Genomic DNA, 25,346 nt, shown 5'->3' on the forward strand with positions numbered 1-25,346 from the left:
AAAACATTGTGGACCCAGTTCTCCTGTCACTTATACAGGTGTGGGTCTGTTTGAGCCCATGGACTTATTCTGGATTGACACTGGTTTAACTGAGATCAAACTCTAGTCCCATGTGCCTTTAAAATGAAAGACTGTACATTTGTAATTTATAGGCACAACGTTGTTTAGTTAACCATTAAGACTTAACAAAGTATTTGCTGGCTCTGTCTCCTTTAAGGGCAAGATCCTGATCCCAGTTAAGTAAATGAGCAAACTTGCATTGACTTCAGTGGGATCAGGATTGGGCTCTAACTGTGCAACCTTAATGTTACGGTTACTTTTTGTTTGTGTTGTTGTTGATTTGTTTTTCCACTGAAGACTCTGTGCCAGCTATTCAGCAGGTGTAATGTGGCATAATCCTCTGGCCCTATGACTTTTGTCCAGATGGGGATAAAAGCTGTGTTAGACTATGCTAGCTAACACATGTTTGAAAAGTCTCATGTAGACAAGGGACACGGCTTTTAATATGTGCTAAAATGGCCAAGTCAAAGATTAGGGTTTAACTCAACCATCTTAGCATATATTAAGCTGTACACTGTCTTGTCTGCACTTTACTTCAACTCCTATTGTAGACAAGAAGTCATAGTCTGGTATTACAGAGTGACACCTGCCATGAGTTTGTACAACTGTTCATATACTAATAAACTGTTCAGGCCTTGAAATTGTTCCCATCAGCAGGTCACTATTCTGTAATGCACAAAGAATTAATCCAAGAATTGTCTGTTCATAATACAGTGTTACCTGTCTGTCCTTCTCCTTGATCCTGAAGTCCTTACTCATCCAAGTAGTTCAATGGACTTACGCGGGACTTCTTAGATGAATAAAGGCTGCAGGCCTGGGCCCATAGTCCCTTGCCTCTTCTTTTGATGTTTCTGTCACTGATTTTTGGATAATTTTTGGCTTTTCAGTTAGTTTGGTTTGCCCTTAAGAGCCCATTGGCCCTTTAAGATCTCTCCAACAGCATAAATACTCAGGACATTGCAGGTTTGTCCAGAGAGTTAAATCATCTCTGCCATTTCTCACACTGTCCCCCAATGCCAGGTGGCTACACTAAGAAGCTGCCCTTTCACCTCCCAAGGAGCTGACAGCTGGCCCTGCAAATCCCCCAGGGAAATGAGAGGCAAAGACACTGGAATACACACCTCTTTCCACCGGGGCAGGCTCCCTGCTCATGCCCCTTCCGGACTCTCCAGTTAACTAGTTATTCACTTTTTCTCTGTCTTGGGAAGTAACAGCCCCTGGGCTGTCATTCTCCCACCTCTCCCCTTGTTTTATTGCTTTCATTCTTCCTATGGGCCTGGTGCCATCTATCTACCTTGCTTAAGGTAGACCTCCTATTTGGGGACCTGCTGCATGGAATCCTAGCAGGCTGTGCTAGTAAATCCCAATGCAGGATCAGGGCCACATTTTGCAGCTAGATCAAGTGAAAATATTTCTATTGAAATAGTGCATTGAATTTCCCTCTGGCTTTTCTCTCCATTCAATTCTTCCTTTGCCTTCACGAAATCACAAGTGCCAGCTCATGTATTCGCTGGTATTAATGATCATTATTAGGCCCGATCTTGAGGCAGTTTTTACTCAGGCAATTCTTACTTATTTCACAGGATTTGTCACGAGCCCCTCATATCTGGGGCAGGGACTGGAGGATCAGGCCCCACGGATGGGAGCGGATCCCAGGCACACAGAGCTGCATGGAAACGAGAGGGTGTTTGGAACGAACAGGATTTTTAAAATATGTGATTAGAAGCTGAAAAGTGTAAGCCCCACCTGCCTCCTGTAAATTTTTCCCTTAGGGAAATGAAAATGACGGAATGTACTTCTACTATTCTGTGCATGGAGAGGGAAATCCAGGCTCCAGAGTTTTGCCGTTGACTTCAGTGGGGCAAGAATTTCCCCCAGAATTTCACTGTGCTTGAGCAAGGGAAATCCAGCCCTTGTGGAAGCCCATTGAAGACACAGAGAGATTAATAGTGCCAACCAAGAGTGAGGGTGGGGGATGGTCAAGGCTGTACATTGTCCTGAGCCTCCCCTCTGGGTGAAGCTGCTGCTAATCTGTCCCTGCTCCCTTCTTACCCACTGGCCAGCCCTACCATGTTTCAGGCAGGGCTGTTGGAAGAATGAACTCTTCTGCCCTCTCCCTGTGCTGCCCCTTTCACCTCCCCTATCTCTCCAGCTCACCTCCTGCTGCTCCTCCTCCCCTTCACTGCCCCCTTTGCCAGGGAGCAGCTGGGGAAACTCCGCCAAATGGCTTCTCATGCAAACCTGGGCAATCGTTAACCTGAGTCTGAGCTGGGGCCTGAGCAGAAAGTGAACTGGGGTCTCTGAGAAGCTTTGACACCCTGTGGCAGGTTTCACTCAGAGGTCAGCTGGCCTAGGGGGGCAGGCCCTGGCCCATCAGTTCCCAGTGCTCCAGAGTTCTCCTGTATGGAAAGGGAGGTAGGTCCCTCTCCCTTCTCTCTCCACTGGGTCTCAGCCCAGGACCCAAGCGGGAGAGGCCTGTAGTGCCTTGGTCACTGCAGCTGACCATCAGCTGGGCTGTTTCCTACCTCCCTGCTCTCTCTTTAGTCTGGGGAGTGGTCACAGCCTGCTATCCCCACAGCTAGACTTTCCAGCAACTCAGTCTGTCAAACGAGCATTCCCCAGCTCTCTTCCTATGTCCCAACATCCTCCTTCAGCAGGGAGTGGGGGAGGGGAAAAAGGGGCAGACCCCTACCCTCCTGGTTGGGTCTTGCCCATGGTCCAGACCCTCTCCTGGGGATTGCTTTGTCCCCAGAAGCTACAAACCAGCTTCCTCCCTTCAACCAGCCTCTCCACTCTCCTTCCCTGCTTGATTGTCAGAGTCCCCTCTGGAGCAGCTGAAGGGCCCAGCACTGCTTCTTCTCTCCCTCAGTCGCTGTGTGGGATCGGGAAACCCCATCATACGCACACCCCCTTGATGTGGACAAGAGAGGGGCCATGTGAAAGCTGCCCTCACACTGGCTGCTCAGGCAATTCTGCTCTGATTCCCATTGCAGATCTGGTTACCTGTTAACTTAGGTGCTGCTGCTCAGAGGCCCGGCATGAACATCACACATTTGAGCAGCAACCCCTTAAGCTCCTACGGGCACCAAATCATTCTTCGCCTTTGGGCTCTGTTTCCTTCACTGATACAGTCCTGTGAAAAGAACAGGAGGACTTGTGGCACCTTAGAGACCAACAAATTTATTAGCGCATCAGCTTTCATGGGCTACAGCTCACTTCATCGCATGCATAGAATGGAACATATAGTAAGAAGATATATATATACACATACAAAGAAGGTGGAAGTTGCCATACAAACTGTAAGAGGCTAATTTATTAAGATGTGCTATTATCAGCAGGAGAAAAAAACTTTTGTAGTGATAATCAAGATGGCCCATTTAGACAGTTGACAAGAAGGTGTGAGGATACTTAACATGGGGAAATAGATTCAATATGTGTAATGACCCAGCCACTATAGTCCTGTGATCTCTGTAGAAGAGCATCTGTTGGAGCCTCGGCCTCCATGTTACTCAGACTCCTTTCCTCCCAGGGTAAGCGCAAATGTCAAAAGACCGACTTGGGTTCCTGACTGCAAAGGGGTGCTCTGGCGAGACCTGACTAGGGGCAGGGCAGCACCTGTGGTCAGGACATATATAAGGAGGCTTGGGAGCCAGGGAGAAGGAGAGTCAGGCCAGGAGCAGGGAGGCCTGGGTGTTGGAGACTCAGGCCAGAGAAAGGGCCAGGTGGTGCCACTATCCAGTAAAGGAGCAGAGAACTGGGAGAGAACAGATGCTAAAGGCAGCTAAGGGCCTGCACAGTAGTAGTGGGGGCATTTCCTGCCAATCTCTAGGAATGCCGGGGTGAAGGCCCAGGACAGCGGTCATGTGGCCACTGTCCCAGGCGTCGGGAGATGAACCCAGGAGGGACGTGAGACTTGAATTAGGCTCATGGTGGGTGGATGTGATTTGCATTACTGCTGCCTTTGAGTTCTTGTTGGGGATATAGGGGTACGCACAGGAGCCCTTCATTTGAAAGAACGTTGGGGGCTGGAGAAGAGTCCAAGGTGATGCACGGTGGCAGAGCCCGCAGTGTTCTGAGTTGCGACGGGGGACTTTCACCTGTGAGATTCTCAGCCTGAGAGAGTATGAGAAGAGTGTTTGGCAGGACCCTTGAGGGTGTGTGTGGGGGGGAAGGACTGTGGCAGGGTGCCTGCGGGACACCTGTCTGCTATGGGGGGGGGGCGCACCTGAGTGGGGCCTGATCTGTACCACTTGGAAAAGCTCAATCAGTGAGGTATAACCAAGCAGAAACCTTAAATAACAGTCTGATTTTGTAAGACATCTTGGGTCAGATTTTCCCCCAAAGGAGCTTAACTGGAGTAATTTGAGCTGCTGGTGATCAGCATTTAGTTATGATTTGTATTGCGGTAGCACCTAGGGGTCCCAGTCCTGGACTTTGACCCCCCCTGTGCTAGGTGCTGTACAAATACAGACAGTCCCTGCCCCAAATCACTTACACCAGTTGTCCCCAAGCTTTTTTGCTCTTGCACCTCCCTTACCAGGTCCCTCGGAACTGCAGAAGGGAGCCGGGGCCGGATGTGGGACCAGAGCCACGGTGGGGAGTTGGGACCAGGGCTCGAGCCACGGTCAGGAGCCAGAAACTGGGAGTGGGGCCACGTCCAGGAACCAGAAGCCAGGAACTGGGAGCCGAGTCTGGGGACCAGAAGCCAGGAGCCACGGCCGGGAGCAGGACTGTGGTCGGGGCCAGGAGCGGAGCTGGGGGCAGAGCGGGGTTGTGTGGCCCCACTCCCCATCCCCTGTCCGGGCTGTCCTGGGTGCTACTGTGCCTCCCTTACTGTTCCCCCTACAGTTCGGGGACCACTGCCTTACACCCTACCTCTGAACATCAATCGCAAGATGGCCTCAACTGAGCAACCAAAATATGGAGATGTTCAAAGCCAGAGGCCGCTCCCATGAAATCTGACTCACAGGCTGCAGTTCTCGCATCTGCGTTTCCTCTAAGTTCTCCATCAAATAAAATCAATATTTGTTCTCCCCTCCGCTGGCCTTTCCCCAGCTGATTCCACGTCGCAAAACACAGCATATGGCCCAACCAATTTCTAGAAGCCCAGGAGTGGAAGCTAGTTTTTGCAGACAGGGTTTTCAAGTATCTTATATCTAACAGGCAAGGGAAATCTCCCCCCTCTGTCCCCACATTACAGCTACTCATTTATATGGGGGCTGTAGCAGTGTAGCCATATCAGACAGGGTGGGCAAGTCAGCCCAGAGACTGGGGCTGAAAACTTGCCCCTTGGTGGAGCTGGAGGCTGCAAAGTCAACACACGTCCCCTGTGCTCTGGAGGATTTTTTTCTCCTATAAGGAACAGGTCAGGTAGGCTTCTTCTGCTTCTGTGTCTGCAGTGGGTTTTCACTCAGTGTGTGAGAGGCATGGAGGAGTCAGGGTCTTTCTGCTGGTTGCACCTTGCCCTGGACTTTCCCAAAGTGCAGCTCTTGCTTATCTGGCCCTACTGCCTTCTCACGCAAATCACATCCTGCCATGTGTCAAAGGTGCTTGCAGAGGAACGAATGGCTCTGCTCCCTACCCCACCTCCCAGTCCCCCTTGAACTCTCCACTCCTTCTGTTCCCAAACTCACTCTGTTTGGCTGCAGGGGAAACAGTGGTGAAATTCAGCCAAATGGCTTCTCACGCGAACCTGGGCAATCTTTAACCTGATACTGAGCTGGGGGCAGGGGAGGGCTGCCTCTGAATGGGCTCCTGACACGCAACAATCTCCTGTCCTGATTGCAGACCACAAACCACTCTGCACCATCCTGCCCTCTGTCTCTGACATCCTGACCTCACCTCCCCCTCGCTGCCTACCCCCGCCCGCATGCTCACTCTGCCCTCCAGCACCACAGACACTAGAGTTGTGTTGGGAGAGAACAAATTCTTTATGAATCAGTTCACAACCACATCCAGAGAAGATGGTCTTTTAATGAAGTTCTTTACTGAAAAGAACTGCCAGGCTGGGCAAGAGCATGTTCTGGTCCTCTTGACCACAGTCTCTGCCATCCAGCCTTTGCTGCTGAGAGTGAAATATGCATTGGTCAGCTGGAGGCTGGCCATGGAGACTAAGGGTCTGTCCCACTAAAGTCAATGGAAAGATGTCCAGCGGAATTCTTTGATGGGTTCTGGATCAGGTCCAGCACAACGAGGAGACTCTGTTGATTATTTTGTATCATAGAATACCAGGGTTGGAAGGGACACCACAGGAGATCATCTAGTCCAATAGATTTTTGCCCTGTATCCCTAAACGGCCCCCTCAAGGATTGAACTCACAACCTTGGGTTTAACAGGCTAATGTTCAAACCACTGAGCTAGCCCCTCACCCTTAGTCAGCCTGGAGTTCCAAAACAGGTGGCTTGGAGGATACTTTTGCAGTGCGATAGGAGGATGATTGACCAATCAGGTTTCAGGGGAGGTGCATAGAAAGCTGTCTGAAAGTGATCCTTCAACCTGCCTGAGGGGGAGAACCTAGTTCACTGTCCAGAAGAGCGAGTTCCAGACCCCTTGGGGAGAGACTCCTCACGCCGTCACCAAAGAACTTCTCGCCACAGGTGGCAAGTCCAACCTAAGCACCATCCCTCCTCTGGGACACACAGGTACTGTAGGCTGCTTCACACAGCCCTTATCTTTGTAATATATTAAAAAACAAGGGTTAGTTTAAATACTTGTGGGGGACAGTAGGAAGTGGCTGTCCAGGGCCGGTCTCTCTCAGATGTGTTGTATGTGTGCATCGCTGGTCCAGGTATTCCAAAGCAATTTTGGGGACTTCCATTTTACAGGAGCCCAATTTGAGACTTCTTAAAAGGGGGTCAGATGTTCAGAAAGTGCTGAGCACCCACTCTCTGAAAACCAGCCCTCCGGGGCACCCAAAACCAGGGCCCACCCAAAACCACTAGTCATTTTGGAAAAGCTTGGCCAGTATTCTGATAACAAGGGTCCAAATAACGCTAACCGTTCAGCTCAAAGAACGTATGTGAAGGCTGTAATTATGTATCAAATAGCCTAAATAACTGGGGCTCTTTCAAGACAAAACTTATTCAGAACTCAGCAGACCTGCCATTATGCAAATCCCTATAGAATTTAGCAGGGAAGAAACCAATAGGATTCTATAGCAATCTAAGAGAGTTCAATAAAAATCCCTGTAAAAACCAACAGAATTTAACAGAGAGAGCTTTTCTATATGTTTTTGGGACTGCCCCCTCATAGAATTCTCTAGCAGAGATCTCATTTTGGATTAAATTCTAGAGGATGATCCAAAACTGATGGGAAGGAGATCATTTGATAATGGAGTTGTCAGGATCTGTCCATATGGGAGGTAGAATAGGTTTTACTTTTAGTCCTGAGTTAGACAGCAGGAAATCAATCCTAGATCAGTCAATACAGTTCAATGCACTACGCTGCGCAACAAAACATCAGTTTTCATGGGCTTGGCTCATCGGTCACCCAGACATTTCTCCACTCGTCCCACAAATATCTCTGCAATTCCTTCCAGGCACAAAACACCCTCCCTGAACTGAGTCACAATCCTTTCCTCCTTCAGCCTCTCAGCCTGGGCCACCTTCAAGAAACTAGCCAATTTTAGATGGTTCGGGGTCACTGACATTCATGGAGCCCTGAGATTATAGAGATCAAACAAATCAGCTTGCTGAAAAATTTCAACGGCTTCAAAATGTTGATCAAAAACGGAGACCATTTTCTTGGATTTATTTGTTTGATTTGATTTGATTTGCAATTTCCTTCCCTCCTCCATTTTTCAACCAATGCACCTTGTTAATGATTCAGGTAAGCACTATCTGGTCTATGCCACAGTGTGATCTTCTCATTGCTCCACTAATGCTTTGTCCCCAGTTCCCTCATCTGGTTACATTTACGTCTCGTTTCAAACTCGTCAACTCTTTAGGGCAGGGCCTGTGTCTTTCTGTACTAGAGCAATGGGACCCTGGTCCTGACGACAGCTGTTGGGTGCTCCTGCAATGCAAATAATAAATCGTTAGCATTAATTCCGACAGTGAAATACACACTCGATTTAAAAAAGAAAAGGAGGACTTGTGGCACCTTAGAGACTAACCAATTTATTTGAGCATAAGCTTTCATGAGCTACAGCTCACTTCATCGGATGCATTTCAGAAGTGCAGCACTGTCAAAGCCACCAGTTGCCTCACAGTGGCACCCTGGCTTGAAGGAATAACTGTTGTATCTCCTGTAGCACTGTGGGTAAATGTTAGGGCCAGATCCTGGGCCAGCTCCATTAAATCAATTAAGCTGAACTGGTTTAACCCAGCTGAGGATCTTTCCCCAACTTGTTAAGGGCAATCAATGGAAGGATCTGAGTGTTCTGCTGTAGAGGGTCTAGGGCCTAGGCCCTGGGTTACAGACACTGCTGCATTGCCACCATGGGAGACAGACAGACAAAGTAGCCCCTTACTGCTCCTGCAAAGTCGGGCCCCACAGGAAGTCCTAGAGGGACTCCCTGGATCACTTGATTGGCTCACATCCACTACTTAAGTCAGGCAGTGAGCTGGCTGCATAGGCGACACATGTGGGTGGTGGGGTGTGTGCGGTCAAGTCGTCCCTGCCCCCTCTCCTCAGATTTCTGCTCGGCCTGCTGGGGGAGAGGGGCTCCGTCCTTTTCCCACTGTGCCTGTCCCCTGGCACACTCGGCCCCTGTTCCTGGCAGCCAGGCCCAGACAGGGAGTGGAAGGGGTGGGATGGAGTCGATTATCACACTGGCTGAAGATGGTGGCTCTGGGTCACTGCTCTGTCCAGTTTGGTGGCTGCCTGCAAGAACCCAGCTGGGGACTTGGCAGCAGTCCATCCCTTCTACTCCCCACCCAGGTCCAGTTGCCTGGGAGAGTGGCTGAGTGAGCCCTAAACTTGCCAGTGGGAGGTGCAGTGGAAGAAGGACAGAACCTCTTGCCCCTCTGCAGGTAACTCTGGTGGGATGAGGAGAGCATGGTGGTCCCTGGGCTGGGCACAGGGGTCACTGGGGAAGGTGCTGGGAGAAGGTTTCCTGGTTTTTGCTCAGCTGGAGGTAGGAGCATTGCCTGTGCCCTGCACCGCCCCTGCTGAGGTGTCCGTAAGCTCCAGGGAGACACTGGTGCTGTGAGTCTCCGGGCCCCAGCCAGACCCAGAGACATATGTTCCCCACTCCTGTGGCCCCAGCCCCCCAGGAGCCAGCGGGAATGGCCACTGTGGCCCAGGGAGGTGTGGCTGGAATTTCCTCCCTGAGGCGACATCGGGGCCTCATGTGACCCCTCCCTTTACATTGTGCCCCCCCCAGTATCACGAGGCACGAATCATCTATAGCTGGTTGGATTGTCTGAGCATCTCTGTAGACTCCTTGTTGCATCTGCATTGGACACTGCTCCTTGCCTCTCTCCTGCAATCTGCATCCAACCCTGCTCCACTCCCGTCTTGTCCTTGGCTCCTGCCCTCGCTCCCAATTCCTGCCTTGCTCCTGTTCCTTGCCTCATCTCTGGTTCCTGCCCCTATGTCCTGCACCTGATCATTGCCTGCTAATGTCCTCTCTAATCATTGGCTCAGCTCCTGACTCTGACCTTAGGTCAGACTGTCTATGTCCTGATTCCTAACAATCAGTGGCCAGAGAGGATAATGATGGAGCAGTAGATTCCTCCCCCATGTCTCCCAGGGTTCAGATAATGCTGATGGGTCTTGTGTATTTCAAACTGCCCTGTCAATTTCTCTTCATTCCATGGCAGGGCTGCAGTAAACCAATCAACTCCACAAAGAGGAAAGTGAAATGTTAATTGGCACTTCAAGTCTCTGCAGTTCTTGAGCTCTTTCCACCTGCAGATCCCCAAGAGCATCACAAACATTTTGTTAATAAATTTAGCTCCACAACACCCCTGAGCTAATAAGTATGATTAGTCCCATTTTGCCAATGGGAAGCAGAGGCACAATGGGATGAAGTGACTTGCCCAAGGTTCCCCAGGAAGTTTGTGGCAGAACCAGGATTTGGACCCAGATCTCCTGACTCCTGTTCTGTGCTCTTGGAACTAGAACTAGTGTAGGAGGAATATCCCAGCAGGTAAGAGGCTCTAGGGTCAAAGGGCTGGATCCCCGCTAATGGCCAACCCACAGGAAGGGTTTATGAAGAAAGGATCCCCCAAAGTTCTAATGCAAGGAGGCCTGAGTGTGTCATGGCCCTGTGTGGAGTCTGGTCCACTTGAGGTATAAGGCTAGCATTTCCTTAGCAGCCTGAGGAAGTTAGACACCCAACACCCTCCTTTTGTTTAATTTTCTCAGGCTTCTTAGTCCCTTGAAGAGGAAGGCTGCAATGTCACTGCTGGGAAGCCAGAGCATTATCTCAGTCACCGAGATCCTTATTGCCTCTGCTGTCTTCTGTCTGACATTCATGGTCATCAGATCCTTCCGGCAGCAGATCCCCAAGGGGCTGAAGAGGCTCCCAGGACCAAGGGGTTACCCCCTGATAGGCAACGTGCTGGAGCTGGGGAGCAATCCACACCTGACCTTGACTCAGATGAGCCAGAAGTATGGAGATGTGATGCAGATATGGATCGGCACCAGACCTGTGCTGGTGCTGAGTGGTTTGGACACCATCAAACAAGCCCTGGTGAAGCAAGGGGAGGACTTCATGGGGCGCCCTGATCTCTACAGCTTTCACCATATTACAGATGGCCAGAGCTTGACCTTCAGCACTGATTCAGGGGAGGTGTGGAGAGCTCGCAGGAAGTTGGCCCAGAATGCTCTGAAGACCTTCTCTGTCTTGCCCAGCCCCAACTCTTCGTCCACCTGCCTCCTCGAGGAGCACGTCTCCAAAGAAGCTGACTACCTAATAAGAAAGTTGCTGCAACTGATGGAAGAGAAGAAGAGGTTCGACGCCTTTCGGTATGTGGTGGTCTCTGTGGCCAATGTCATCTCTGCCATGTGCTTTGGCAACCGTTATGACCATGATGACCAGGAGCTGCTCAGCATAGTGAATGTGACGGAGGAATTTGGGGATGTGGCTGCCTCCGGCAATCCAGTGGATTTCATCCCAGTGCTCCAGTATCTCCCGAACCGCACCATGAAGAAATTTATGGAATTCAACACGAGGTTCCTCAGGCTCCTGCAGGACATTGTCAAAGAGCATTACGAGAGCTTTGAGAAGGTAAGAGCCTAGGGGGAATCTGCTCACACCTGAGATGATCTTCTGTGCTGTGCCCTTCAGCTTCTGCAAGTTACTTTTCCTCTTGCAGCAGGCTGTCCTGTAGCAAATCTAAGCACTCACCAGTGTTACTATGATGGCCATTCAAAACTTCATAGAAAGGTTGGGATAGAATTTATACCCTTGTCCAAATGCACAGGTCCCTACCAACTGACCTAAAGAAGAACATCCATTAGCTGTTAGCAACACAGGGCCTAGTACCTATGACACACTGTTGAACAGTACTGATGTCAATCAACAGAGGGCAATGGTGCGCCCACACACTAGCCTGTTCATTCCACCATCCACCTAAATAAAAGTCAGGAAAGGTGCACAGTGAATGGATGTTATGCTGCTTTTTTGATAACCTGCCTAGCCAAAATAGCATTTTATTATCTCTAGGAATTTTACAAATGAATCTTCATCTTATCTATTATGGGAGCATCTTAGGACCCAAATTACCCTAGTTTCTATATTAATAAGTTTCTCTCCCTAGGCACATATTAAGAGTTAATTTGCTTAGCACGTTTGTCTTGTATTTTCCAAGAAGAGGATCATTCTGACATCCTGCACTTCCAAGCTGTATATTCTCATCTCCTTATTTTTATGGCTCGGTGAAATGTTACCTACTGACTGTAGGGGAAGAAAATATTCTCCTGACCTCCTTGTCCTGTCATGACTGGAATTTACTCACACTTCTGTGACATGGGAGTACTGGACTTTCCAGCACAGCATCCCTTCAGTAGTAGATTGCTCTTCATTACCTCTCAGTTTACCTGCCTAGTGATCTGGAATTTCATGCCATCTTCCTCTGGACTTTCCTCTTTCAGGACAACATTCGAGACATCACTGACTCCTTGATTGAGCAAAGTCAGGAGAATAAAGTGGAAGCCAATGCCAACATTCAGCTCCCGAAGGGAAAAATTGTCAACCTGGTCAATGACCTCTTCGGAGCCGGTAAGAACATTCCAATTCAGGTTTTCAAATCGGAAACCACTTTCTATTTTTGCATCCCAAGAAACTCTGATAAATATTAGTCCTTTTTTTGTTCCCCCCATAAGAACACTCCATCCAGCTGCTCTGAGTAGCAGAAAACAGATCACATTAGTTTTTTCACCCTGACGCCTACCAGCAACGACCCCAGGAGGCTTTCTACTATTTGAGGAAGAGTTTGTAGGAAGACAGCACTCTGGGGAAATGAAGCTCCCAAGAGACAGTTTTGTATCCCTATTTACCAGAACTGGTCCTGACTCATCACTAAATTACACTGGGGAAACCCCATTGATTTCATTGAAGTTCCACCCGTATAAAACTGAAATAATACAGTGACGAATCAGCATCACTAAGCACAGAGTGGAGCAAGTGTAAAAACCCTTAACTAGGAATTTTTTTATCACACCTTTCTGAGTTGGACAAAACCTGGTGTGCAAGCAAGGAAAATCTGATGACAATCTAAAGCCCAGGGCTTGAATTTTCCCTTTGACTTGTCTTCATCTAGTATCTGTCTTTCCTCTCTGTCTGTCTAGGGTTTGACTCTGTGACAACATCTTTGTCCTGGAGCCTCATGTATCTTGTGACTTATCCAGACATTCAGAAGAAGATTCAGGAAGAATTAGGTAAATGTATGTTTTCAGTCACAGAGTTAAAATGTCTCTCTCTAGAAGGCTGGATTCCAACTGTCCTTTTCCTCGTCTTTATAACCTGTAGATCAGACCATTGGCAGAGAGAGGAGACCCAGACTCTCAGACCGGCCCATGCTGCCTTACACAGAAGCCTTTATCTTAGAGATGTTCAGACATTCCTCCTTCCTGCCCTTCACCATTCCTCACTGGTAAGTGCTACGGATGCAGTGGAGATGTAGGGGCATAACACATTGAGTGGTACCTTTATTCAGCATGTCGCTCCATTGATGGTCCGCTCAGTGTGAGAGATGCAAAACCCAGCCCTTAGAAAGTACAATAATGCTCAAAAAAATGATCTCCTCTGGGCCCAATTCTGACTTAAACAGGCCCAGGAATTGATTAATATGAGAACACAGAGGCAGCTTTTTAAACTTAAGAATTTCACTCTTGTCCTTCAGCACAACGAAAGATACAGTTCTGAATGGCTACTACATCCCGAAGGACCTCTGTGTTTTTGTCAACCAATGGCAAGTCAATCACGATGAGTAAGTATATGCAGAGTCCAGATAGGGTAATAGTGTGCAATCCATTCAGATCAATGTACCAGCCCCCATTTAGTCGCATAGAACATGGCACTACCATGTACCTTCAGTATGACTGGTTGGCACTTGGACAAACAGATCAGGATGGTGCTGTGTTTGTGTGGTGGCATCCATGATGTACTAGCCACTTTCCAAGCAAACAAGAAGGAATGTTCCCTGCCCCATTGTATCAAAAAAACCAAACCTCGATGAGGTGGCCCTGGCTGGATTTCTGTGCTTTCCCCGTTCTCCACAGGACTGGGAATTTCTGCTGTGGGAAGACACAGAGATGGCCAGGGCAGGGGAGGGGTGAGTGGGTGGGGCATTGGAACTGGGCTGTCAAGGAGCACTGGGTGGGCTGCTGAGGCCACAGACTCCACACAGATAGCCCTGGTCCCCATCAAGCTTCCCCCTGAATCTGCTGGGTCTGTAGGCCTGACTTGCACCTTAGCCCTTGCTGATGAAAGGATCAGGGAGAAATCTCTTGTGAGACAGGAAAAAGACCTGGGAGTCACTGCAGACAGCTCAATGGAAATCTCTGCTCCGTGTGCAGCGGAGGTGAAAAAGGCAACCAGAATGTCAGGGTGCACAGGGAATGGGGTCAGGGTGCACAGGGAATGGGGTCGGGAAAAACACCGAGAGCTTTGTCTACATATGGAAATTTACCGGCATAATGGAATAACTATTGGCCTATAGCTATTTTGGTATAACTAATGACAATTATTCCAGTCAGTTTCCCCATGTAGAAAAGTTGGGATGATTATACTGCTCTTCTGTACATCAATGACACCCTCTCCCTGGGAATACTGTGTCCAGGTCTGGTCACCCCATCTCCAAAAGGACAGAGCAGGGATGGAAAGGGTCCAGAAACAGCTAATGGAAAAGGTTAGAGGTCTAGAAAAATTTGCATATGGAGAGAGACTGAAAAAACTGGGTCTATTTAGTTGAGAGGGCAGCTGAATAGGAAGGGGACGTGGTAGAGTGTACAAAATAATGTTTGGTACAGAGTGCTTGTATTTACCCTCTCATAATAAAGGAGGAAGGGTATATTCAATAGCATCAGAAAGCAGCAAATTTAAAACTGATCAGAGGACTTGATCACAGCCTGTAAGTACCTACCTGGGGAGCAGAAATGTAATAATAGAGGGTTCTCCAATCTATCAGACAAAAGTACAAGATCCAATGGCTGGAAGCTGAAACTAGATGCATTCAAACTAGAAGTCAGGTGCAAATTTGAACGGTCAGGGTAATTAATCATTTGAACAATTTTCCAAGGGTTGTGGTGGATTCTCCATCACTGGCAATTTATAAATCAAGATGGGATGTTTGTCTGTAAGATATACTTTAGTTCAAACCAGAATGAACTCAGGGGAGTTCTAGGGCCTTTGTTGTAAAGGACATCAGACTAGATGACCACAACAGGTTCCTTCTGGCCTTATAATCTGTGAAATACACAACTGACCTGTGGAGTGCATTGCCACAAGATACTACTGAGGTTAAGGGCTTAGCAGGATTCAGAAAAGGATTAGACATTAGTGGATAATGAGAACATTAACTGTAACTTCAGAGAGGATTAAAAACATGTTTATAAGGGATCTAACCCCTCAGGCTTCAGTGCAAAAGCCAACCAGTAACATCAAGGCCTTACAACAGATGTTAACTTGGCCCAATGCCTTCTGAAGGTTATTTTAAATGGAAAAGGCATTCTTGAGTGAGAAAGGTGCGTGGATGTCAATGTGTCCTAGGCCCGGTTCTGAAGCTGTTCCTGACACCCATCCAAGCTGAATTCCCTGCTCTCCAGCATTCCCTCTCAAGGCACCAGCAGAACAGAAGTTTCAGGAGCTTTGCTCTTGCTATTCTAGGAAGCTTTGGAAAGAACCATTTACGTTTGACCCAGAGCGTTTTCTCTGTGCCGGAGGGACTGAAGTAAACAAGACCGATGGGGAGAAGATACTGGTCTTTGGCCTGGGGAAGAGGAGGTGCCTTGGTGAGACCATTGCCAGATGGGAGGTCTTCCTCTTCCTGACCACCCTGCTGCAGCAGCTGGAATTCAGCATCTCTGATGGACAGAAGGTGGACATGACCCCTCTGTATGGCCTGCTAATGAAACACAAGAGGTGTGAGCACTTCCAGGTTAAGCAGCGCTTCCCAATCCAGAGTTCAGAGTGAGTCACCTCTGGACACTGGATGGGGGCAAGGGGAGATCCCATTTGAATTTTCATCCTTAGGGGCATATGCTAAGATAAATTGGACCCAATATAGCTTCTATCTGACTAATCTGTATTGATTTGTCTTGCCCGTCCATTAATTAGCTCCATCACCCTCACCTGTATAATCATGACAGACATGCCAGGGTAGCCTGGCTTGTTCACACAGGTGTAACTGCTTTTGGGGGTGATGCATGATAGCTGGGGCTCTCTGCTGAATTCCTCTTTGAATGCTACTAAGGTGTATTCCGTTAATGCCTCCTTATAACAGACAGCCAAAAGTTGAAGCCGTTGGGACCACCCATGTGCTTAAAGTTATACATGTGCTTAAGATCTTTGCTAAGCTGGAACCTAAGCTTGTCCCAAATGTCATGATGACCTTCATCCAGGTAGAGTATTAAGGTCCATGGACATCTTAGGAGGTAGATCCTCAGCTGAAATAAACTCCTTATTGGAGCTAGGACAACTGACAACTAACCCTTGTGTTCAGTATTGTCTATTACATTGTAGAAGAAGGCTAGGCTTGTCAAGGAGGGTAAGAAAGAGTTCAGCATCTCACTCCCAAATGAACATAGGTAATAAAACAACTTTGTTTACATGGATTAGCTTTCTGGTTTCTTGGACCTGTTTGATTTCCTCCAAAGAGCCCCAGAAACTGAGGCAGCTTCGATGAATGAACTCTTTGTTGTAAGACAGCCCATGAAAACAGGAACGTGACAGCGATGGCTTGTAAGTCATATTGGATGTAAGCAAATAGCAAGAGAAGGTTAGAATTTGTGATAATTGGCAAGATTTGAACACTAACAATTAAGTAAGGGAATGCAGAAGTGCCCTAGGGGTGGGGAATGTTAACTAGGCTTCATTCTGGGAGAAAGCATGACATGATAGAGGAACCTTTTGATGTTAGCAAGTAACTGTTGCTCAGACCCATGTCTCTCGTATGCTAAAAAGGTCACGTGATCCCACTGCAGGTTCCAAAGAACCTTTGAAATGCTGTGGGTGCCAGCAGAAGAAAGTGAGGATGAAATGATATTGCATTTCTGAACAAGTGAAAGCAAATAATAGTCAGCCCTAGCTCGCATCATCCATAGATTCCAAAGCACTTTGCAAATGAGATCAGCATAAATTTACAGATAGGGAAACTGAGGCATGGAGCGATGGCTAGTGACTGGCCCAAGATCACCCAACTGGGAAGCAAACCCAAGTCTTTTGAGGCCCAGTCCAGTGCTCTATCCATTAGGCAACACTGCCCAACTGGAAGTTGCATTTGAGAGCAGAGTCCCAGTGAGCATCTCTCCAGCTGCTGGAATCCAGCAAACTTTATTGTCACTAGGAATTTCAAACTTTTCCTTTGCATGGGCCCCCTCTTATTCAAGAGATTGTCTCCTGAACATCATTGGCAACCATCCCTGCCAAACTGGTAAGAGGTCTAATTAGGTGTCTGATGAATCTGCTTATGGCTGACAAACCCAATTCGACAGGAACACAGCTTGGTACAAATTTCACAGCTCCAGGTGTTGTCTGAGTTGGAGTCCAAGATTACAGCACACTGCTTTCTTCTTTCTCGCTCTGCTTCCATCCTCTGGCTCAAAACCACTTCATGTTCTGCTGCAATCAGTGCCAGATGTTCCCTCCAGATTGGACGGGCTTCTGCACGCTCCTCCCAGCGGTCTACATTGAAGTTGAACGACTTCATATCATTTCTGCACATGTCGTGGTATCCTGCTTTTTAGAGACATGCCAAATCTCGCTGTACAAAATATTCTTGGGGATATGGTCTCCTGTCCTCCCATTCTCCTGTCATGACCGAGCCATTGCAATCTCCTCTTCTTGATAGTGGTTTCTAAGTATGTCAGTCCTGCATGCTTCAGCACCTCTGTTTGGTATTTTGTCTTCCCATTTCATTTTCAGAATCTTATGCAGGCATCTCATGCTCAGTGTTTTCCCGAGGAATTGAAATGGGGGGGGAGGGGGTTTCGAATTTACGGGGATGGGGCGGTGGGGGGTCAGGGCTGATGAGGTGTCAGATCGTGAGTCTGTCAGTGTTTTATAAGACAGGGATCTTTAAAAGTTACGTAGAGGCTGAATAGAATCTAGAAGTCGCTGTTGTAGATTTTTAAGAATCAAGTCTGTGTACTTTTTCAGTTGTCTTAACAAACACTTCTTGTCCCCTTCACTTAAGGATTCAATATAAATGCCAAAAAGAAAAGGAGTACTTGTGGCACCTTAGAGACTAACAAATTTATTTATAAATATAATATTAGTCATTAGTCAACTTCTGGACTGAAGTCTTTGCTTCTTCCAGTACTTTTTCAATGGATAGCTCTTTGATTGATCCAAATGTAGCTTCTGGAGAAAGATCTACTACTGTTGTAGCAGATGCCTGGATGGCATCGTTTAATGACCCCAGTGGTTTCAACAGTAGACTTACAAGAGAGAGAATGGCAATAGTCTTCCCTGAACGTAGTAACAAAAGTAATCCACCAGCCTCACTACTTAGATCCATCCTATCTTGGTAGATACTTTCCAAAGCCAGTAATAATGGTTGGAGTAATTTTAAGACAACAGCCAAGGATCGCTCATGAGAAAGTCAGAGGGTTTTCCCAGACTGGACTAATTTGAACTTCAGTCCCAGTGTATCTTTTGTATTTTCCAAGATATTCAGTCTTTTTGGACTCTTGCTGAAAAAAATATAATGAAGACATTAAATGTATAGCTTTGTAATTGTCTTTTGAAGAGTCTGCAGCTCATACCAGCGCTAGTTGGAGTAGATGGCCTCTGCAGTGTGTATAGGAGAGATTAGGGTTACGCTTTTCGCTGAGTAAAGACTGTGCTCCACCATGTCTTCCAGAGAAGTTTGCAGCTCCATCAAATGCACAAGCAGCCGTCTGTTTGGGGTCCCATTGACATGCATTTAACTCTTCTAAGATGTGGGTTGTCACAGATGCAGCCATTCAGTCTTCTATAACTTGAACATCTAGAAATGCATGTACTGGCCTACCACTGACATCAAGATAACGTACACAATGACTTAATACTTGATGCCTATTTGCATTGGTGCATTCATCAGCCATGTATGCAAATTTTTTGAATGTGGTGGGAGAGTTCTTCACTTTTTCAACTGCTGAGTCTTTCACTGTTGCACCACATGTGTCTAGCCAGTCAGTCGAGTTTCTTGCAGAAAGCTAGTGAGCATTTGCTGGTCTTGTTCGGAACCAGTGTTCAACTTCAGGATGAACAAGTGACCATGCACTTAACATTGGCCTCCAGTTTGTAGTGTGTGGTATCTCTTGCTTAAACAGAAAGTACGATGCCACAGCCATGTTTGTTCGCATGAACTGTGTTGTGTCTCCAACATTCTTAACAGCCTCATTAACACTCACCGGTGTTGTCCTTGGTCAGTGGAGACTCAGAGTTCAGAGGTGCTTTCGCATGAGTTCACCTCCCAGGTAGGGGGCAAGAAGGCACCTTGCTCGTTCCTCCAGCTGCTCACTGTTCGCTCTGGCCACTGTTGTTCGTTGTGCCACCATTCACTCCATTGCTCTGTGGCCAATGGCCCTGGGCCATCACCTGCTGCTGCCACCTGCCACTGTGACCTCTGCGAGTTGGTCTCTTGAGGTTCCAGCAGCTCTCAGTGATTTCAGCTGAGCTCTCAGTGGGGGAACCTCGCTGCTAGTGCAGACTGGGCCGTCTCTGCCACAGAAACACTGTCCCACAGCAGGTCTAAGCACTTAGACCTGATCATCAGTGATTTCAGCTGTAGTGATCACTTAACAGAACAAAGACTATCTATGGAGCCTAACCACTCTGTCTTTAAACAGTGGAGAGGGGCAGATCAAACAGTACTTGTGACTGAGGCAGACCATCAAGCAAAACACCTGTCCCCACCCTCTCTCTCTGGATGCCCTCAATCAGCACAGGCTAAGTACAGTTCTACTGCCCTTTACTCATACAATAAAAATAACATTTAATAACCTCCCCCCTCCCTGTGTATTCAAGTGATTTGTAACCCAACCCCAGCCAAAATCTATCACTTGGGCAACACAGCTCTGTTTGCTGGATACCTAGGTAGATTAGGTGTGAATGTAAATACAATCTGGTCCTGAAGCCTTTCCCCCCCAGCCCCCAGGTCATCACTAGCTGTCAGGGAGAGCTCATTTAGACTTTGCTTACAAATCATAATTTGAAATTATTAGGTTGGCCAACATCACCAAAATGAATGCACTGACATTGTCATAAACAGCTGTACAAGGAAGCTAGTCTATGTTCATACTTTTCAAATCTATTATACTCTTTCAGATACACGTATTTTATCCCACACTGTATATGCTTTTAAAATGTGTATTAATGTTTCAATTTCAATTCAAATTTCCAAACAATCACTAAATTGGCAACACTGCATGTAACTAGTTCACAAAACTGGGGGAAGGGTTGGATGTTGGGGAAATTCAGGAGGGGTGTACACCACCCCCAGCCCCCCAGAGGCCGTGTAGGGAAATCACTGCGTCATGTTCAATCTCGTGATGTGCCTAGAATATGTATTCCGAATCCCTGAACCATAAAGCAGGGTTGACAGCACACAGTCTCCTGAACACCTCCCCTTCTAATGACAGTCCTGGACAACACTTTTCCCTTAGCCCCACCAATTTTGCATCAACCACCTCCTCTCCCCTTTGGAGTTGCGTGGATGAACTCTCTTCCCATATGCAATCATGTAACACCCAGCAATTGTTCCCGATGATGATTGGCATTAGGAAAGCAGTTAGATTTGTTTGACGTGTTAAATGCAATACGTGTTCTGTTCTTTGTTCTGGCAATAAAGCTGGTGGATCATCTTCACGAGGCGGGCACATTCTTGAGCGGCAGATCTTGCTTACACCAGTACAAGTCAAGAGTACCTGCAGTCAATGGTGGCATGAGAAGGGGATCAGGGTTTTTGCATGCATGGGTTATAACAAAAGTGTTTTTCATAAATATATAAAATGCAATGAAAAACATCCAAGCTACAATGTGGCCTTCTAGCAATGAAGTGCGGGATGCCCCTCTAATGCCTCTGCAGTTGCATTTATAAATGTCCCTGTGAGTGCCTGATTGGGCCTTCAGTCCCCAGCCTTGCATTATTTCTCCATCCTGCACACCGGAGGCCAGACTAGATGATCATAATGGTCCCTTCTGACCTTACTATCTATGAGTCTATGAGACCTCAGCTCTCAGAGGCAACATGTTGGGGGGCGGGGGGAGGGGGTCATGTGGGGGGTCCTGTGGGGACCCCTCCCCGATTTGCAGCTTGGCTTGTAGTGAGCATGCTCACATGAACTGAGCATGTTCAATAACACTACTGAAGCTGGCTGCCCTCACTCTGCCCTCCTTCCCCCCCACACAAACACTATCTGCAGACACAGATCCTCTCTCATTCTGCCTGCTGGTAGAGTCAGCTCCACCGTGCACTTTAGTGCAAGAGATTACTATGATTGTCTGTGTTCCAGTTACACGCAGAAACCCTAGACTGGGGCACCTTTGTGCCAGGTGCTGTACACACATAAGAGACAGATCCAGATTTTTAAAGCCATCTTGATGCCAACAGATGCACACAGGCACTGACTGGGATTTTCAAAAGCATTGAGGTGCATAGCTGCCTGTGGGAGTTAGTCATCTATGCACTTTTGAAAGTCCTACAAGGCAGCCATCTGGTTCTTTACGTGCCTACACGCCTCTAAAAATCTCACCCGCAGTCCCTATCCTGAAGCACTGGCACGCTAAATGACAAATGCAGACACAGCGAGGGAAAGTGACTTGCTCAGGGACACACAGCAGGTCAGTAGCGGAGCCAGGAATAAAATGCAGGTCTCCTGACTCCTAGTCTGGTGCCCTATGCTCTAGGCCAGAGGTAGGCAAACTACAACCCGCAGGCCACATCTGGGCTGCGGGACCGTCCTGCCCGGCCCCTGAGCTCCTGGCCCGGGAGGCTGTCCCCCCACTCCCACAGCCACACCGCCGCGTGCCGCAATGCCCAGTGCTTTGTGCTGTGCTGCGCGGCTGCCTGTCCTGGTGCAGCCACACTGCCAGCCACCGGTGCCCCAGGCAGCGTGGTAAGGGAGCAGGGAGCGGGGTGGGGAGGGGGGTTGGATAGAGGGCAGGGGAGTTTGGGGGGTGGACAGAGGTGTGGATAGGGGTCAGGGTGGTCAGAAGGCAGGGAATGGGGGTTGACTGGGGCAGAGGTCCTGGGGAGGGCAGTCAGGAAAGAGAGGAGGAGTTGGATGGGATGGCAGAGGTAGTCAGGGGACAGGGAGCAGGGGGGATGGATGGGGCAAGGGTCCCGGGAGGCAGTTAGGTGGGGGGGGTTGAATGGGGTGGGGGCAATTAGGGGCAAGGGGTCCAGGGGCGGTCAGGGAGAAGGGGTGGTTGGATGGGGCAGCGGGGGGCAGTTACAGGTGAAGGGTCTGGGGCCGGTCAGGGGACTGAGAGCAGGGGGGTGGATGGGGCAGGGGGCCATCAGGGAACAGGGGGCGTTGGATGGGGCAGGAGTCCGGGGGGGGGCCGTCAGGGGGCGAGAAGTGGGGGGGTTGGATGGGGGTAGGGGCTGGGCCATGCCTGACTATTTGGGGAGGCACAGCCTTCCCTACCCGGCCTCCATACAATTTTAGAAACCTGATGTGGCCCTCAGGCCAAAATGTTTGCCAACCCCTGCTCTAGGCCATACCACTACCCTTGCTCTGGCTTCATAGTTCCAGATCAATTATGGAGGACCAGCATTTTGCTGAAGGATGTATTTTTTTTGGGTTAGCTGGTATTAGATTAAGTGGCTACTTACTCAGAAAAACTGCCTTCCAGCTTAGCCATTGCAGTGAAAGTGTGGTTAGATGTTCGGCTGTGTGTATGTGTTCTCCCTGTGTGCTGCCCCAGCTCTGTGCAGACAGACAGCACAGCAGACCTCGAGTGAACCGCCCAATGACCACAAGATCCGTTAAGGTACGAAGGCGCCAGCCAGGTTTATTGTTGACAAAGCATGGTAATAGCACCCAGTAGACTCTACAAGGATACTAAGACATGCATGCCCATGACAATGGACCAGCTCAGTGAATGACGGGACTTTCCATTCCTCCCTCGGCTGGGCAAAGATACGACCTCTGAGTTACATCTTTATACCTTGATACAAACAAGTTACTTACTGCCTCTGACATAGTTAGTCACTGCCCCCACTGCCCCCTGGCCAGTTATCACCTTGTACATGTTGGTTCAATCAAAACATCTCTATTACATACTGACAGGTTTCAGAGTAACAGCCATGTTAGTCTGTATTTGCAAAAAGAAAAGGAGGACTTGTGGCACCTTAGGGACTAACCAATTTATTTGAGCATAAGCTTTCGTGAGCTACAGCTCACTTCATCGGATGCATACTGTGGAAACTGCAGAAGACATTATATACACAGAGACCATGAAACAATACGTCCTCCCACCCCACTCTCCTGCTGGTAATAGCTTATCTAAAGTGATCACTCTCCTTTCAATGCATATGATAATCAAGTTGGGCCATTTCCAGCACAAATCCAGGTTTTCTCACCCCCCCCCCCCCCCAAAACACACACACACACACAAACTCACTCTCCTGCTGGTAATAGCTTATCCAAAGTGACCACTCTCCCTACAATGTGCATGATAATCAAGGTGGGCCATTTCCAGCACAAATCCACGTTTTCTCATCCCCCGCCCCTTATTCTGGAAATGGCCCACCTTGATTATCATACACATTGTAAGGAGAGGTTTTAGAGCAACAGCCGTGTTAGTCTGTATTCGCAAAAAGAAAAGGAGGACTTGTGGCACCTTAGAGACTAACCAATTTATTTGAGCATAAGCTTTCGTGAGCTACAGCTCACTTCATCGGATGCAACATCAACATCCGATGAAGTGAGCTGTAGCTCACAAAAGCTTATGCTCAAATAAATTGGTTAGTCTCTAAGGTGCCACAAGTACTCCTTTTCTTATTGTAAAGAGAGTGGTCACTTTGGATGGGCTATTACCAGCAGGAGAGTGAGTTTGTGTGGGGGGGGGGGGGCGGAGGGTGAGAAAACCTGGATTTGTGCTGGAAATGGCCCAACTTGATTATCATACACATTGTAAGGAGAGTGATCACTTTGGATGGGCTATTACCAGCAGGAGAGTGGGGTGGGAGGAGGTATTGTTTCATGGTCTCTGTGTATATAATGTCTTCTGCAGTTTCCACAGTATGCATCCGATGAAGTGAGCCGTAGCTCACGAAAGCTTATGCTCAAATAAATTGGTTAGTCTCTAAGGTGCCACAAGTACTCCTTTTCTATTACATACTATTATCCTGACCTTATCTTTTAGGAGGGGTCAGTGTGTTCCTGTTATCCTTGGGGAATGTTTTCGTACTATCCTTCATACTGGGATGTTCTGGTATCACTTGATATCAGGATGTGTTTGCGTGACTGTTCTGTGACTAGCACTTTTTAGGAATGTGTATTTCTGCAATATCAGCCCTGTTCTTGCCAGAATCTGTGAGCAAGTCCTGCCTCATACCAGGCCTCTGATACAAAGACTTATGTCTCAGGCTCTCTTCCTACTACAAAAGGAACTCCGAAGTATGCTGGCCTTTCCTTTTTCAGGCTTAGCTTTCTATCCATATTAAATATTTTTGATCAGATACGCCTGTTTTGTTTAGAAAAATAACTGAGTGGCAAGTATTTATTTATCCACAGCACATGGAGGACAAAATAATATTAACACAGGATGGTTTCCATGAAAATGAACCCCCATCCTAATTTGAACCTGGAGTTTTCAGTCCCAAGCCAGAAACTTTATCCACCACACGGCTTTAAAAGCCAAAACACTGGAATTGTCATCTGACCACTAGAAGGAGTGACTGCAGTCTCATAGATATAATAAGGCTTTATTGGAGATAATTGAAATTTGCAGAGATAAAACAGTTCGGACTGCATTGTGCATTCCCAGGGCTTAGCAGGGTTTAGATGCTGGGAATGCAAATGTGAATTATGTTTGACTTGTTCAACCAAAACAGAATGAAGAAGAAAATGAGTATTCCCAACCCTGTTCTGCTGCATTAAGGCCCAATTCAGCAACACATTTAAGCTTCTGTTTAAGTCCCACTGATTTCAATTAGACTTAAGCACATGCTTAAATGCACTGTTGAATTGGGGCCTAAATTAATTGTATCCATGCCCCAAGTCTTCCTTGTCTTCTTCATTAAGTTAACTGGGGTTGCATGGGTGTAAATGAGAACAGAATTTGGTCCTTTGGCTAAAGAGTAACAGCTATTAAAAGCATTTGGGGCATATTAGGTTACAATAGATGAAGGAGCTCTCCACCGAACCACAGAAAGGTTCCAAATATTGTACTAGACCAGTTTATACTGTGTTTTCATAAAGTAAAGTGTGTCTAGGACTAGCAGCCCCAATGTTGCAGTATGAGCATTAGCTCCAGCCTGTTGATCGGTGTTCGATAATTTATGCTTTGTGGCCATAGCTCTGGCTAGAGGGAGATTTCTGAAGGCACCTGCCTGCAGGAGGTGCAATTGAATGCAGTTGCTGAGCGTCTGCGGTGGCTGTTTCTGCATGTTAGCTGGGGACAGAATCACAACCCGTGGCCCAGGGGTTCTCAGGCTCTCTCATGCTGTGCCCTACTGGAA

General features: G+C 47.9%; 2 protein-coding genes across 3 annotated transcripts in view; one reads left to right on the plus strand and one right to left on the minus strand.

Moving 5' to 3' along the window:
* The first annotated feature begins 6,618 nt into the window (after positions 1-6,618).
* On the plus strand, positions 6,619-16,278 carry LOC140918564 (cytochrome P450 1A5-like). Of its 2 annotated transcripts, none has more exons than XM_073363288.1 (7): positions 6,619-6,701; positions 10,372-11,236; positions 12,103-12,229; positions 12,799-12,888; positions 12,980-13,103; positions 13,353-13,439; positions 15,338-16,278. In XM_073363288.1, exons 2-7 carry the CDS (start codon positions 10,403-10,405, stop codon positions 15,642-15,644), a joined length of 1,569 nt encoding a protein of 522 aa, XP_073219389.1. In that variant the 5' UTR covers positions 6,619-6,701; positions 10,372-10,402; the 3' UTR covers positions 15,645-16,278. The 2 variants fall into 2 exon arrangements, with proteins under 2 accessions (XP_073219389.1, XP_073219390.1); XM_073363289.1 differs by having other exon boundaries at positions 12,859-12,888.
* Positions 8,044-25,346, minus strand: part of LOC140918562 (collagen and calcium-binding EGF domain-containing protein 1-like) — an 85,884-nt gene continuing 68,581 nt past the window's right edge. Inside the window, exon 11 of the transcript XR_012161238.1 lies at positions 8,044-8,073. The gene's annotated coding sequence lies outside the window, so the exon portion shown is untranslated. The remainder of the gene's footprint in view (positions 8,074-25,346) is intronic.

This window comes from Lepidochelys kempii, chromosome 10, assembly GCF_965140265.1.
Source record: "Lepidochelys kempii isolate rLepKem1 chromosome 10, rLepKem1.hap2, whole genome shotgun sequence".
Lineage (NCBI taxonomy): Eukaryota > Metazoa > Chordata > Testudines > Cheloniidae > Lepidochelys > Lepidochelys kempii.